The sequence below is a fragment of the Morone saxatilis genome, unplaced genomic scaffold, assembly GCF_004916995.1.
Source record: "Morone saxatilis isolate NCDOM2014 unplaced genomic scaffold, NCSU_SB_2.0 Contig4, whole genome shotgun sequence".
Classification (NCBI taxonomy): domain Eukaryota; kingdom Metazoa; phylum Chordata; class Actinopteri; family Moronidae; genus Morone; species Morone saxatilis.
In genome coordinates this window covers 10,265,151-10,282,564 of record NW_023339984.1, presented here as the reverse complement: position 1 = coordinate 10,282,564, position 17,414 = coordinate 10,265,151, and the positions used below count along the sequence as shown (strand labels likewise).

Sequence of the window (17,414 nt, the reverse complement as noted above, 5' to 3'; positions counted from 1 at the left end):
TGGGTGGGAGGTGGTGGGGGTGGGGGGAGCAAGGGGAGGGAGGGAAAGACAGAGAAAGGCTTTTTGTTTGGCTAAGTACACTATGTGAAAGAGGGGGCGGTGAGGAAAAGAGAGCTGGAAATACATTAGAAAATGGTTGCGTCGGCTGTGGCATTTGTGGATCAGATTACCTCACATGCCAGGCAGTGGACGGACCCAACCATCGGATCCAACTTGGTTTGACCATGACGACATGTGTGTAAACTAACTTTATTGAGTCTAAAGTGTTTAACTTTGTCCTAAAACCTACATGGAAGGACCAGGGAGGAGGGGGGGAAGAGTGAAAGTTGGGAGGATTAGCAGCTTGCAGTGTACAGACTGTTGGTAATCCAGGGCTTTATTGGCTCTGTCAACATACAGTAGGTTTACCTAAGCTAAAACACCTGTATTGTGGCAACATGCCATGGGAAAAAACACAAAATCTGGCCCTACACACTCCTTAGTCGCTGTATAGGTACATTTTCTGTAACCTCAACCTCAAACTTCTAATATATACTTGAATACAAGTGAATGACGGGAAGGAAGCAATTTAGGAGCATGGAATCATGTCTGCATTAACATTCCCACATTGCTATGGGAGCAAAAGCTATTTCCGTGTCCTACATCCAGCAAGCTTCCTGAGGTCTGCGCCGTGGAGGAAGTCATAAAGACAGGAAGACTTCCTGTATTGTTGCCAACATGCAGTATGGACTGTACATGCTCCGAGAGGCCAGGAATCAGTGATGTAAACCCCTTAAAAATAGCTCTCTCAGCCCTATCAAAGAGGCCAAGACATACATCTGACTGGAGATTTATACCCCTACTTTATACCAGTTCTTTACTCAGGTTTAAGACATGTTTTCACTGCGTGTGTAAAGGATCTCCCTTCAACATAAATCTCATACAGTGCACTACACTACAGTAGATGTTCAGTGACTGTCTCATGCATAATGTAATCCAGTACAGTATATCTGCAGGTCATATTAAATGCTCAGTTTGATCAATTAATGAAGTCACTGTTAATGCAACTGTCCCTATAGTTTTGTCTTTTGAAACCCCCCATCATCACCAGGTTTCCTGGGGTTTTAAAGCAGAGGCAGACTACTTGCTCTTAGGGACAGAACAAAAATTATTAAGGGAGAGGGTGTGAAAAATGTGGAGGGATACTGTCATTTTCAGTTTATATATTTAATTTCATAAAATTAGGTGAATAGTTGCATCAAAAAGACCTCTTTCACGTAGTTCATAAACATGTACTTTGCCATATACAGAGAGCAACAGTTCTGCATCTGTAGCTGTATGAGTTTTATTATTTATATTTTGTTATTATTATTATTGGAAGTTCTGTGCTATTATTTTGGCAGTGGCAGTTTTTCATATCAAGAGAAATGATCAAAGAACACATTATGAACCCTGGGGAACGTCTTGCTTTTGTTTTTTTTAGCCACTCATCACCCAAAGAGTTTTGTACAGTCCCTTACATCTTTTAAAATTAATATATTTTCATAAAAATAAATAATTATTTAAGAAAATAGGTCTATTTCACACAACAAATGGCATATATTTATTGAGCATGACTATTGCTCCGTTCATCATGAGACAAGGCGCATCGGGCCCTGGGTGGCCCACCACCCTCAGCTAAACAATATCCTAGGGGAAATGTTTATGCCCACAGTGTGAGCAGTTCAACATGTGATGTTTCCTTCTCAGATTTGTTTAATCTGGAGGATTCTTAGAGGCTCGAAGAGGGAAATATGTTTGATATTATACAAGAGAAAAAGCAACATTTCGAGAAAAGCCTGGTAAAATAAACAAACAAATGTTCTTCCCTTGGGAGCTCCTATTGTAGAGTGCTGACCCCCTGTACGTTAGAATATAGTGTGTATGCTAAGGTTCAAAGCTCATTCTCTTAGGAGCAAATCTGGAGCCTTTAACCACATCACATGATCTTCATCAGCAGATAGAGTGTGCCCTGTTATCACAGAGTTGAGGTTTTTCTGTATTGGATTAAGACTGTACCAATATCCACCCTGCAGTGTGAGGTTATTGAGTCCATTTCTGCCGTCGTGTGCCAATAGGTGCACGTAGGTGTGTTTGAGCCAGAATATGACGATACAGTATCACAGTATCACACATCTCACACTCACAATGGGGAGATGATACACCCCCTCCGCTCAGACACAACAGGTCCACCTGTTGGCCTCCATCCAGCGCACCTCTCTGCGACTGAACTCCGTGTCCTCTCGCTTTGGCTCCCATCCAGTATGCTCCTCCTCCTCCTCCCTCTTTCACTCTCTTGTCTTGACCGGAGATGTTGCCACCACAGCCGAGGCAGGCATTGTCACTGCCTGTCGCCACGACAACCAGATGGCAGCTGTGCCCATTCGCCCGCCTCTGCTCCTCCATTCTCTCCTTATCCAAGACTGATACTTAACATTTCCGTCTTGCTTTGTTTGTCCGCGCAAACGTTCATCGGTAACGAGGGTCAGATCTGACTTTATCTGACTTCTCACATGAACAGAAGAATTAAAGCTTAACCGTAACTGAAGTGGATTTAAATCTTTCCCGTCACCTAAGGGTGCATCATAAGGGTAAAGAAAAAGTTGGCATGATCACTTTATTCATTCATAAAACCTTGACTTTCTTGAGAATCAGATCATGAGGAACATTCCTGCAAAGAGCGGTAAAAGTCAGCCACTGAATCAGGAGCTCTACTTAATGCAAGTGCATTATGGGAAAAGGGAAATGTTTCTGCTGAAGCAAATCTGAAGTAGGGCTTGATATCCCCTTGGGCTTCACTTTGTTTAAGGAGTAAGTGAACAAAAGTTGAGGGAACATGCGCTGTAAAAGAGCGTAGGTTTCAGCAAGCCTTCAGGAGGGAGCTTCTTCTTTCATACAGGTGCCACCAAGCTTTTTATTGTCCACACTAACCTTATTTTTATTCAGTGAGGGAAGTGAGAGGATCTGCAGGTGCAGGGCTGATCTGTGTGTGTTCTTATTTCTATTAATTCCTACGGTGCCTCAGTCTGGGCTGAGTTAAATGGCCATCTGTGGACAAGGATGACACCAGATCCCATACATGTTAACAATTAGAAGAGTAAGAAGCGCAGATTTATCAAGCCTAAAAAAGCTTATTTAATTAAACCAAGTGTCGAGTGAGAGGGGTAGTATCACATAAGACAGAGGGAGAGAAAGAGTTCTTTGAGCTCACCCAGCAAACACCATGTTGGTCAAATTACCAGTAAGACGAGTGCTTAACCCCGCTGGAACCTCGCCAACTTTGAGTGCAAATGATCTTATCAGTGGGAGTGGTGGATGTGACTAACAAAGCTAAAAAGGCTTTGCGGATAACAATCAGGCTGTTTTCCACACTGCAGTGTGACATCTGCGCTGTGGTCGCAGCCTTTAAGAGCGTAAGTCAAAGACAGCGAGTGTGGGAGGGGGCATGAGCCCGCCCGCGTCTGTGGCATTTCATGCAGATGTTCACATCCGCCCCCTCCCCCCCCCCACCCCGTATGCTCAGTAGCACTGTTGTTTTTGTGTCTTAAGCCTGTCACTTTTTAACAATCACCCTCATTACATCACTCAAAAGGAAACTTAGCAGCCAGTCACAAAACAAAAGAAACCACAAGTCCTTTTCTTGTTTGACTTTTTTTTTTCCTTTTAGTCAGATTTTTTTTTCTCAAGCAACAGAAGTAAAACTGTCTACATCAATGGCAAATCTCACAATATACCCATTCAGTACCATCCCTCGGGGGAACAGGAGGAAGAGATAAAACAATTTAGAACAGCAGCAGCACTTTCCTGCACATTTTATGAACATTGCTTAATTCCCTAAGAATGCAGTGAATGAAATCATACAGCCACTCTTCCAACCTACGTTTGTCTGAGCTTTCCCCAATGAACTTTTATCCATGTGGCCATGACCATTGAGCACTTCGACACAAAAAATACACTCATTCAGAAGATGCTCAGAGCTCAAACGGGGCTCTAAATGGCGGGATGATAATGGTTGCTCGTCAGGACTGAAAGCAAGTCTGTTTGTTGTGCGCTCTTTCTTTCTTTCTTTCTAAGCTACAAGTACCTTCAAAGCGTTTATGTTTGTTGCTGAAAACTGCTGAGTTTCAATACGAGAACATCTCCAAAAGACATTAGAAACATTTCAAATAATCATCATGTGTTTGCCTGCGAGTCTGCATGAAAGTGTGGATTTATGCACCGAATCTGGTTTAAAGTCCAATTGTTGTTGTTTTTCTCCACGTCTGCATTAACAACCGCTATTAGAGGCAATTCCAACCACAGATCCCAATCTGCTCATAATAAAGCTGCATTGTTATGCTCGAGGCCCCCCGACAGTCATGTGACCAGAAAGGAGAAAGTTCATGAACTTCCCATTGCAGGCAGACAAACACATGAGTACAATTTGGAGCTACATAGATGCACATGTATTTAGACATTAGGTATTTGTTGTTGTGTGTTTTTTTTTCCCGTTGGTGGCCTTTTTCCTTTCTCCTCATGCATTTCTTTTTAATCTTCTGGTCAAAGTCGTAGGCAAATTCAAGGTTAAAGCATACGCAAGTCTTCACAATGACCTTTATCTCCAAGAGTCACAAAAACAGACTGCGAGGCGAAGATATGTCACAGTTCTTCCCCCCGCTGCAAAAGAAAACAACGGGGGAACAGAAAAGGTTACATTTTTAAAACAAAACAAAAGCAATACGTCCAGAGAGAACTGAAGGTTGCTTCTTGAGGTGCTGTCGGAGCTTAGTCTTTTTTTTGTGTGGTTGTTGTGGTGTTTTGGCACTGACGGCCCTGCGACAATTAAGTCCTCCATTACCGGCAAAAAGAAACAGTCCAAAACTCCTCCGATTAGGGCCATGGCTGTCAGTCAAGTCATCTGATAGATCATTATCACACCAAACAAACATAAACAAGTTATTTTATGAGAACTGTACAGCCAAAAAGAGACAAAAATAGACACAAAAATAGACTTGATATATTCTGCTATGACAGCCCTATTAGTGCTAGCTGCTAAGACGGGGCAGAGAGACAGACAGATAAAAAGGACAGACAGGCACTTAAGATGCATAGCGGAGATTAAAGTAAGAGCCAAGCGAAAGACAAAAGGAGGAAGGGAAGGAGATAGAAAGAGAAAGTCTTAAAGAAGGATTTAGGTTCAAAGCACTTTTAATTCAACAAGTTACAAATATTTAAAGTGTAAAATCGTTCTAAAATGTTTGGTACCTTAACGTAGAAAATAACTGAGAACTTATTTCATACTGACAGCATTGAAATAAAAACTGACCCCCTTTCCGGTGCTAAAAGCAGTGTGCTGACCGCTCTAAAGCTAGCATTAGCATGGCTATTGATAGGGTCTCTATCCTCCACTGTATGTACCGTATGTACCGTATGTCGTTTAGCATCCTGAGACGAAGGGGATTAAGTGGGACATAAGTGTCTGAAGCTAATAGCACTAATGGGATTGCTTGGCTCTATATCAGGGGTCTTGCCTTGAGCTGTAGTCAGCAGGATGGTCAATTTACGTTCCTGGCACAATGCTAATATCTTAATCTGGCCTTGCTGGCTTTAGCTAACTAGCTGGCTACCCGCTGCTACAAGTGCTTTTTCGTTTCAAGCCTGTGTTGTTTAATACTTTAGGTGTATGGCTCTGTTGAAAAAAGGAAGAGAAAGAGAAAAAAAGAGGATTGACGGAATAAAAGCAGCACAAGTTATAATGAGCAGAATGCTAAGAGCAGCTACGCTAATATTTCTCACAGTAGACAGGAAGGCCAGCTGAGTGCTAGTACCATTATCATTATCAATGTTAGCCACGCTGCTGCATTCATGTCATATCGGATTTATCGGGATTTCCAGTTTCTGACCTAATATTATTATTCTTATCAACATCCAATTTGTATTATGATCAAAAAGTCCCTTTTCAAATTAAAAGCCCTCTAGCATTTCATACTAGCTACATAGAGCTAGATTTGGATCTAGTCTTGTTTGTGTATCTTTAAAATACAAATGTACTCCATTCCAAAGTGTTCTGTTACCAATTGAATGTTTTAATTCCTGTCAAATACCAATTAAAATAATTAAAATACTTATTTCAAAAACAAGTTACAGATAGTGTCCATCTCTATGGATGCCTCACGTCAGGGGTGAATAAACCCACATTTCATGGCTGTAGTGTTTTATTGATCATGCACAGTATTTTTAAACTCCACATGACCAAATCTGTAATCATCAAACTGTTGTAAACACTGGAATATCTGATTTCATCCCATATGAAATGAATGCAGCAAAAGCTCACACCAGTGCTACCCACTTTATGCTGCATTTTTTTGTAACTACATCAAATCAAGCACAAAAAAACCCCCAAAAACCCAAAGCTTCAGTGAGTCGAGGCTAAGTTGAAGTTCTTTGTAAAATGGCTACAATCTGAAAGTGAGGCACTTTTTGAGCTGATATATAATTCTATTTTTGTTTTTTCATACACTAAATAGTCAGCCACCATTATACTCTTACTGTTTTTTTCTCAGAAAAAACAAAAACAAAACACAGAATCTCCATTTTTTTTGTACCCTTCTCTGATTGGCTTTCACTCAAGGAATGAGAGCAGCAAATGGCTTTTCAAGAGTGTCATTTGGCACACATCCCCGTTGGTTTCTGCAACCAACAAGATGAAAGCGAAGAAAAAAACAAAAAAAGAGAAAAGTTTGCCATCAGTATCTGTCAAAGTGCTTCAGGGGCGTGTCCGATCCAGCTGTTCTCTCGATGTGACTGGCTGTCACAAAAGAAACAGGCGGAGCTTTGAAGCTCTCTGAGTGGTACCAGATTGTTTCCCCAAGGACGACGCACTGACATCAGCACTCTGAAAGAAAAAACAGACACACAGAGAAAGAGGAAATGGTTTGGTAAGATTCAGAATAAACAATAACGCAGATATAAAGAAGAAATAAATATTATGACATGTATATACAGTGTCACTTGCTTATCAGGTTAATTATAAAATATAATGTAAGATATCAGTGCCTGCTTATCGGCCCGGGAACACAGTGACCCTAAAGCGAACAACGAGAATAAACAATACAGCCAAATAAGCTGGAAAAAGACTCACAGATTCAGACAGGAGGAAACTGATAAAAGGGAACAGCGGGGAAGGAGAAAGTGAGGACACCTATTGCTGCAGGCACGGACTCAAGTGTGTGTGTGTGTGCCAGCACGAGGGAAAACAGAGTTCCAGAAACAAAGTCGGGTTTTTTTTTTTTTTTTTATGGCAATTTCAGCTCCTCACACAGGTGTTTAGCGTCAGGAAAATGTCACTACTGTGATAATTCAAAGGGTGGAGTCTCACCAGCACATACAGGTCTTTCCTGGCCTTGTTTGCACAGTTGATAGGATTATACAGGAATGCCGACATAATGATAATTCTGCTCCAGAGTAGCGAGAGCAGACGAATCACATGACGTCAAACAGCCATCAGCCTGTTTTATGGCCCTTATGCGCTCTTCGATTTGAGGCTGTTGCAGGCAAAAGTAGACAATCGTGAGAGAAACCTGGTGAAATCTTTAGCATCAATTGCAATTATGGTTTTTAATGGCGGCACTGTGAGACAAGTCCACCAACGGCAGATTTAAGCGGCTGTTAATGATCACTGAAAGATGGCTGAAACCATCACCACAAATAGAAACAATCAATCAGTCTTTACGGGCCCTCTGAACTGTGATATTTTGCACTATAAAATGTTGAATATTGTGAGAAACATTGTGAAATCTTTGGTCATAAATTCAAAATAGCAAAACAAGATTGCATATTGAGATCCGTCCACCAACGGCTCATTTTCTACCGGGATAAAACTACTATATTTTCTCGATAATGGCCCGACAACAGGCGTTAAGGTATTGGGAACAAGAATGAGCGCTGGGAGCCAACAATTTGCTCTCTTTATGTCAGGTAGTGTGTCATCGTGGAGGACAACTGCCACAGCCTCACGACATCCTGACAAAACACGAGCATGAGTTGCTGTTTTTTGCCTCTCTCTCACCTGGACTGACAACTTCTATAACATGTCCCACAATGTTAACCCACAAGAGCGCTCTCCCACGCTCAGCAGTGAACATGACATTGTTGGTGTTGGCACCTCCACCCAGATCACCTATGTGAGCCACGCAAGGTTGTGAAAGTCTGTCATGTTTCTCAGCAAGAATTTATGACTCTATGATCAACACAGTGACGACGCAGGCAAAAGATTGTATAATCTGATCCCAGCATGAGAGTGTTTCTCTCCATAAGACAATCAGAATACAAAATAAAATAATGCACTTGTTGACCCCACACTGTGCAAAGTCTGACATGCCTCCAGACTGATATCGTACAGTCTGACACAGATTTTATTAGACCTATCTCACCCAGTGTGCTTTATCACACCCTTTACACCAATGACAATCTTATGCTGCTATTCAGATCAGAACATTGTATTCAGTCATCATTCTCAACAGAGTAATTGCTTTGTCACACTCGTAAAAGGTCTCGTTGTGTACATTACGACGTTCTAATGAAAGAGTGAGTTTCTAGAGTTTGCAGTGAAAGCAGGATCTCGACTATAAAGATCAGTCAATGCCCTTTAAACTGGGTTACTCTCTGTCAGATGTGATGACTCACACCAAAGGCACTCAGGCTGCCGTCAGCCAAAATAACAAATGCACAAAGCTAGTAAAGAGAAGAGGCTGTGAGAGAGAGTTCCCCGTGTCTCTTTCCCTAAAATTTCCCAGCAGTGCTTGACTCTCTAATTGCACGAGGGTACTCTATATTTACGCCCCTCCCTCCCTCTCCAGTTAGTCTTCTTCCTGGTGCAGTGAGCTATATTTAGTACCCCCTCAGCACAGACGGTGCCCGCCAGCCGGCCAAGCCATGACGGCCTATAGCAGAGCAAAGCGGAGCAGAGCAGCTCCCTCATTCAGCCCGAAAAAAACAACACAAACAATCAAGCCAGCCAACCAAAGGGACCGGAGGAGACAGGCTGGACACGCACTGGTGCACTGCCATGGACACACACATGAAACCACACACACACACACACACACACACACACACACACAAGAGGGACACAGAGGAAGACACTATAATTATGCGGATGACATTCACTTAATGATGACCTTTCCCCAAACACAGACACGAGAAATTATATGCTGAAACATGCTAAACAACTCTCCAGTGCCTCATCCTAATGCACATACACTCACATACACTCTTATATATCCAGCTACACAGGAAATGTTTCCACTCTAATCAAATATTGCCTTCTTATTTTCCCCCACGCTGCCCCTTCCATCAGTCTGACCCTCCCTTGGCGGTTTGTCTATCGATCTCATTCATTTCCTTGCATCGTTTCTCCATCTGTGGGCAAATCGATATAATAATGACCGCGGTAGGGATTGTGTGAGTGTATGTGTGCTTCTCTTCTCCTTTCTCTGCCAGACTGTTTAAATCAAGAGGTTAGACAAGGCTATCTGCCTCCACAGTCCGTGTCTAGCCAATAACTGTTCTCTAGCCGCCTGTGTGTGTGTGTGTATTTGTGTGTGTAATTAGGAGAGTCTGGGTCTATGTGATGTCTCAATCGAGGGCTGCCTAAAATTGAAAGCCACCCTGTTCTCTGGTTATAAATCGAGTGTGTCAGTCTGTCATTTTCATGCCGCCCCGGCTCCAACCAGATGGTCTGCAACGTGATGTGAGTCACTGAGTCCACTGGTCAACTCAGTCGGTTTGGGTTAAATCTTATTTTATTCTAAAGGAAACTACACCAGAGCTATTAGACTACATCATATGGTTGCAATAACTGAAAACAGAAGCTGGAGAAAGACTAAACAGCAGAAACATGGGAACAAAAAGCATCAGCAGTGGTTGGTTCTAGATACTTTACATGGGAAAAGATGCATGACAATCACAAGTTTAATCACAAGTTTATTGCTATATCTCATCCTTTTTACAAGCCCCGGGGAAGATAATGTGATCTTTTTGGAAAGAGTCAATCTGTGCTTTGCATTCAGGCAAAAAAACGAACAAATAATTTGTTTTTTTAGAAATTTCTCTTCAAACACAGGACTAATAATTGTTCACGTGACCTGCAGAGATTCTTTGTGCACAATACCAAATTCCTTCCAGCTCCAAAGGGTGCAGCCAACCCTGACTTTTGACCTACACGTTAAAGTGGATGAACTTTCCCCTCTAAATCATTAAGGAGTTAAACTATTAGAAGGATGTCAAAATCCAAAACTGTTTTTCCACGATGGCAGCAATTTTGGTGCCAGCGACTTTAGCCCCTGCAATCCTCCAGTACTGTTATTATACTTGATTCCATTAAATCATCTATCCTGCAAGCGGCTAGGAGGTACAACAGCGCAACATGAGCCGGGATTCAGCGTCAAGACAGCTGCAGATACAAGGAATGAATACTGGCAGACTGAAGCAGCGGGATAGCTCCTGTGTCACCTCATTTAATTTCTTCCAGTGACGCCAGAAAGTCTGTCAGTTATGAAGATATAATGCTTGCAGTGCAACCACAGCGTTGTGATTTCACAGTATTTATTTGTTAGTCATGAATCTGGCACGTTCGTGGATGACAATTTGGTTAAAAGTGATACTCCACCCATAATCTATATGTGAGTATCAAACACATGCCTCCTGTGGGCTTCAAATGTGGTTGTACAGTTTAAGAATCGCTTCTTCGTGGCAGCAGTCACAATGGATTGCAATGACCCAGTTTAACAGTGAAACTAAAGCTTCAAAACATCCATAGTAACTTGTAAAACGACAACAATTTATTTACAATTTAAATTATCAATAACCATTGATAATGGAATAATAGTTTGTCATTTTCTTAAGATACCAACATTTGCTGGTTCCAGCTTCTCAAATCTGAGCATTTGCTGGGTTTCTCTCTTTTATATCATAACTGTAAACTGAATGTCCTTCTGAAGGCGTCACCTCAGGCTGAGGGAAATTATAACAGACATTTTTCACAATTTTCTGAGATTTTATGGACAAGATGACTCATCGAATAATGGAGAAAGTAATGTGCATGAAAAAGAGAGAAAGATGAAAATGCAGTTAGTTGTAGCTACAAACTCTTTGACTGTCAAGGTCACTGACTCAGAGAAAACATTTTCAAGTAGCTTTTATGGAATTAAACTGATGATATAACAGATCTGAAGACAGCTGTAGGAGAATAAAAAGTAGTAGCAACTAAATTGTGAGAATAATTAAAACAATATGTAAATGACACCCATTTATTTCTCTTTATGAGCCTAGAAAAGACCAAAGAGCTGGAGCTCCAGTTCTGATTGAAGGTCTGGTCTGTGCGGTTCAGTCCTGGGTTTCCTCATACTAGACCGACTATAATACGATACAATGATGAACGATAATCAGCCGAACAGTAAACGCTGCAGTTATGCATTTGTGTACCTCTGTGCTTATAGAGTAACAGGAATACTGCCACTTCCGAGAAGACCATTTGTATATATATATATATATATATATCAGGTCTGCAGGGTATCTTTAATGATGTTCTAAACAGGCACGGAAGCAGACTCGTCTTTCCAGGGAAAAGTCTTCTGGGACACAGGAATCCTTTTATGTTTAAAGAAACACCAAGCAGCCGTTTGTTTGGAATAAATACAAGTGGGTGAGCATCGATCATCGGGAAGGCGGTACACATGAATGGAAAATCTAAGGGAGAAGGCGTTGCAGCACTGCCCACCGAGCTTGACCAACACGTGATTTCTGGGAACTGTTCAGGACCTGTACCACTTTAATAATGTTGTCTTTTACAGAAAATTAAGGTGATAACTAGACAACATTCCTTAATGGCTCTAATGAATCGCCCCATTATGAGAACAGTGAACGCAGCACATTTCCCCTTTATGTCTGGCTGTAAATTTCCATACTTTACACTATGCAGTTGGCAGAGGAGAGCAGGTTGAGTGGGGTTGAAAGACGAGTGCTGTGTGTGTGTGTGTGTTTACTGCACTTACACACTCTGTCCTGCCTTTAACTCTGCTGCTGTCAGTCACACTTGCCGCAGTTACAATGGCTACATAACCAGCTATTTTCCAGGTGTATGTGTGCATGTGTCAGGTGTACAGTTGGAAAGGTTGCACACACCAGAGACATTGACAAGGTGGTTGAGAGGTGGAGGAGGTGAGGGAGTGAGAAAGACCATTTTATATGCAATTTTAAAAGCTTTAACTTATTAAATGTGGCTATTTCTTTCAGTTTTGTCAGATTTTTTGACATGATTGTATAATGGTTCAAGTGAAAAAAAGAAGACAAGAGACTGCAGGGTGGTTTCATTATGCAGCAACACAGTGGGAGAGACTGAGTGGGTGTGTTATGGCACACAGAGGAGCTGGAATGTGTGGGGACAGGAAGAGACAGACAGCGCAACAGTGCTGAGTGCGGGAAAAAAAGCACATTTGTGGGAGAACCACATTCACTGCCCACATGCAGCTTCACATCCGAGTATTTTTAGATCATCCTTGAACAAAATCCGAATGTCCAGTTTGCATTTGTTATCCTGTCAGAACACTGTGGCGGGCATGTCGGGGTTTACACACCTGACTGTCAACAGGTTGTAATCGGCGAAAGACTGGAACTTCTGCTATTTTAAAAAATATTCTGAGAATGTGGGAGACGTTGCATGTTGTGCATGTGTGTGTGGAAGCTTTTAAATGTTTCCAATCTGGTAGTGGGGTATGTATAGAGTGCAACCGAGTTAGAGCAAAATATACCTATACCTTTGGTTGAACAAAACAGACTTTTGATGGCGTCAGCTGAGGAGTGATGGGCTGTTTGTCACCATTTAAGAGACTTTAACAATCAATTGATCATCAAATGAACTGATAATGAAAACAATCTTTAGCTGTAGCTCTACATTTCAGAGGCCTGTAAGTCTTTATTGAGACAGTTTAACCCAAAATAGAAACTGTGTCACTTAACTGCAATCAGGTTTATAGGAACAACAAACATTTAGTGTCTGTATCTTAACCTTACCAAACTACCAAAAATAAGTGTGGTCGGTTTTAAAGTGCCAATAAAAACATAAAATGTCCATTAAATTTTTGCAGACAGCCCATGTTACAAAAGTGTTTTCAAATATGCACATCAAGGGAGAAAAGATTTTTTAAATTCTAGAGTGAACTAAGTTAAAACACATTTGTATAATTTTTGCATTTGTATAAAAGTTGAACCCCTTTTGAGCAGAAACTTCCTTTAGTGGTTGTAAATATAGCGTTTAAAATGTGGCCGTCCTTGTTCAACAGAAACTGGCTACTGTTCTGAAATTTGACATGGGACGCCCTGTCCCTGGAAAGGACATGCAGAACTAAAGCCAACAGGACTAAAGGGTTTGGGGAATGTTATCTCATTCACTCTCTCACTCTCTCTCTCACACACACACACACACACACACACACACTTTTATTGTTTGCTGACTCAGACCACCAATTTCTCTCTGCCTCTGTGTGTCGGGTCGTTCCACCAGTTCGGCCACTTTCTGCCAATGGGAATGGCTTTCATGAACACACACAGACACACACACACACACACACACACACACACACACAGAGTCGGCGTCTTCACTGAAGTGATATATAGAGTGATAGCATAAGCAGGTGGGGTCCTCAGTTCTGAGTAAGGCTCTTCCCAGAATGCCAGTGGCCAGCTCGCTCTGGCTCTGTGACGTGGACAGAAACAAAATGAAACACAAGAAGCAGTTGCACCATCTTTAAGATCTTAAAGAAAGCTAGCAGAGCAACAGAGCTGCTGTTGAGACATTTGTTTTCTGTCTTTCTTCACCTGGCGCTCAGAATGATCCATTTGCATATCATTACCGTCGGGAACCTTGTCAGACTTCTTGAAAGTTATAACTCGTGAATGTGAAGGTAGAAGGTACAAGGTGAGACGTTAAAACTCCAGATGGTACAACTGCTACAGAGTTAATTTAAATATCAACACCTTCATATTAAAGTTTTACATCGGCAACAATTCAGCAATACGATATATATTTTTACATATCGCGATGTTGTAAAATAAAATACATTTTTTGTAATTTCAAAGGCATTTTAGTCCGGAAATCCTGGAGGGACTAGTTAGAGATCCAGATATACAGTATTTCTCAGAAAGAGCTGGAGAGAAAAATAGAGCTAAAAGTGAACAGTGAAGGTAGGAGTCACCTTCATATTTGAGTTGTGTATCGGCGAGAATTCAGCAATACGATATGTCGTATTGTGATGTTGTAAAAGAAATCTAATTTCAGTAAAGTATAGTAGGAAAGCATTAAAGTAGTAGTATAAAGAACATTGATACAATATCACACAATGTGATATTTTCTAATATTTTCTTATTCCCCTTCTTCATTACCCCCTTCTTTAATTCTAAGGTTTAGTCATAATTCTTAAAAAATTAACTGAACCCAATTTTTTTACACAATTTATGGTTGGTATTCTTTCAGCAATGGCCGTACAATGTATTTGCATTCTGTAATAAACTCTCGATATAGCTGTTTCCATTATTATAGGCGGAGTCCGCCATTCCCACACTAGATTCAAATTGCCTTCATAGGCCAGAGGGAAATGATACGGAATGTAATCAAGTGTGAGTTTGTCATTTTATGTCACTGAAAGCAACCTCGCTGTTTACTGTTAACTCTCCCACAGACAGATCATATATAACGTAAACTTATTTAATTACTGCAAATACAAACATTTATATACATAAATTATATTATGTACACAGATTGAGAACAACTGCGAACCTTTGGATCATTAAAATGAGGGGTGGACTGACAGTGTGGAATCTGGATTGCATTTAGAAATCTTGTCCCGTGTGTTTAGAAACTGATGCCAATCTGTGTTTCACATTGCCTCTGTGTGTGTGTGTGTCCACGTGCCTGCTTATGGCCACTGCTCCAGTCTGAAGAATTGTGTAATTATTAAAAGCTCCTTCTTACAGCAACAGCACGCACACATATCAGAGAAGCTGCCCCATTCGTATTAAGTTACTACATGTTGCTTTATTAGGGGCAGTAAGGCTCGCTGTTTAGGGGAAAAACCGGGAGCGTGATTGTATACGTGCCAACGCTGTGAGTGTGATATGAGTGTAGGTGTGGGTGAGTGTCTGTGTGTGTGTGCACATAAGTCAGTGTGTGTCTGACTGCGGGTAGACAGCCAGACTTGGCGCCGACGTGCACAGCAAATATTTATCTGACGAACTCGCTTCTGGAGGCTTGTGTCCGCTAGAGGACGCTTTCTTCGCGCCTCCCTCGTCTCACAGGTTTTGAGTCTTCTCCTTCTACTCTCCATTTTTAGCCTTGTGTGTCCACAATATTTACTACATTTAGTTTAAAGTTTGCCTTGAACTTGTTAATACAGGACTTTTTGGAGCAGTAGTGCAGTTTAAAAAGTATCTGGACAATGACATCTACTGTTTTGGTGTGAAATGACTCATATGGATGAGCCCACAAAGAAACTTTACATCCAGCAAGTTAGACTGTCTCTCCAAGAAATTGCAATGTTGTGAAATTCAACCAATCCCAGTGAATTCTGTGCAACTTTGTCCAATCACTGCAACTTTTCCACAAATTTGACCAATCATAGCAGTCCCTTCGCGCAAACTACTAGCAATGTTATTGCCACTGGAACAAGTTGCCTCTGATTATCAATTAATTATACACACATACAAAAAATTGCAACTATTTTTACAATTTCATTACAAGAAATTCCTGAAAACATGGCAGCATCTGTGTGAAGTCGGGCATTTTAGGTCGCAACAATCCCGAAAAAGGCTGCAAAATTCTGGATGGACTGGTTAGAGATCCAGATATACAGTATTTCTTAGAAAGAGCTGGAGAGAAAAATAGAGCTAAAAGTGAACAGTGAAGGTAGGAGTCATAGTCGCTTTTATGCCATTTTTGAACAGTGCAACAGGACAATGACAGGGCTACGTGTCCACACACACACACAAGCCAACAAATATGGATGTAAACACCCTAAAATTAAACCTGAAAGTCCCCACATAACCCTCAGTCTTTTCATTTCAGATCCAATGCGCAGGAGTGTAGAGCCAAACAAAAGAACAATGTTTACGCTACAAATTATCCATATTATAATTAGCATTTTTGCAGACCAATTTCAAATACGGGCTGTACAGTTTTTGATTTTTGGATGTCGTGTTCCTCCTGTTTCAGGCAGCCATTGGTTTCCATTAATTACGGCATGAAAATCAAACAGCACGCACTTTACACTTATTTGTGTTGTATAATCCGTCACAGTGAAGTCTGCATTCATTTTTCATCAAACGGGCATTATTGATGGAGCACCTTGGAAGCCGAATGGTTAAACATAAACAAGAGTACACTCCCATACAAATAATGTGACTTAGGACTAAAATTCTTGTGGGCCTGATGTTCAGTGTTATCAATAACATAAGTAAAGTGTCTCCTGATAAATGCAAACCAATGGGTGCCTGAAATCCATGGAAAGATACATTAAAACCATCTAAAAACACACAAGCATGTTTTTGCACCGTGCTGGGATGTAAAGTATCTGCGATTTGTAGCAAACAGGCTAAAACATGCAAAAGTCGGACATGAATGGAGACAGCTTGAAACAAGAGAACAGCGTTGGGGGAAAAAAGAACAGCAGTTAAAAGCGACTTAAATGGCTACATGGATGCGAGTGTCAGATGGCACAATAACAGGACACACTGGTCGTGTGCGTAATGTATGAGTCAATGGACCGCAAGCCATTGGGAAATGAGCATGTGCATGTCTGTGTGTGTGGAGTAGAGCAGGGCAGCAAGGCGACAGTGGTAGCTGGCTTGGGTCATGGCTGCACAAGCACATTACAATACACACACACACACACACACACACACACACACAGCAGGCAAACAAAGATGCAATAAGTACAGCAACGTGGTATTTTTCCCTCTAACTATACTCTCTCACACACGTGTATCAAGTAAGATCCCCGTGCACATCAAGTCCCCACGTCATGTAAGAGAGCAGCATGATGACGCACAGCCGATCACTATAACTGTGTGTCCATGTGTTGTTTTGGACAGGAGGGTGATGATTCATATTCAGATGCTGCTAAACTCCATAAAGCCTTCAGCTCCACCATCATCAGCTCATAGCGGAAAGGAACACGCCGTCACCGCCTCGCAGAGAGCGTACGCACGTGCTGAAGACGTCCGCGCGCTCACACCTTCAAACATAATCAACCAAGTCGTTTACAACCAGGGGGAACATGTGCAAACAGAAACTCATGCCGCGTTTCTTTCCGCTCCCCTGGACGACAACTGGTCATGAATACAAACAATTTCATTAATGGTAAATG

General features: G+C 41.5%; 1 protein-coding gene across 1 annotated transcript in view; it reads right to left on the bottom strand.

Annotated features, from left to right (window-relative positions):
* Positions 1-3,653: 3,653 nt before the first annotated feature.
* si:ch73-335l21.1 (insulin receptor substrate 1-B) overlaps positions 3,654-17,414 on the bottom strand; it is a 50,472-nt gene continuing 36,711 nt past the window's right edge. The window contains exon 4 of the mRNA XM_035675022.1: positions 3,654-6,892. Within this exon, the coding sequence (XP_035530915.1) occupies positions 6,885-6,892 (8 nt within the window). The 3' untranslated portion in view covers positions 3,654-6,884. The remainder of the gene's footprint in view (positions 6,893-17,414) is intronic.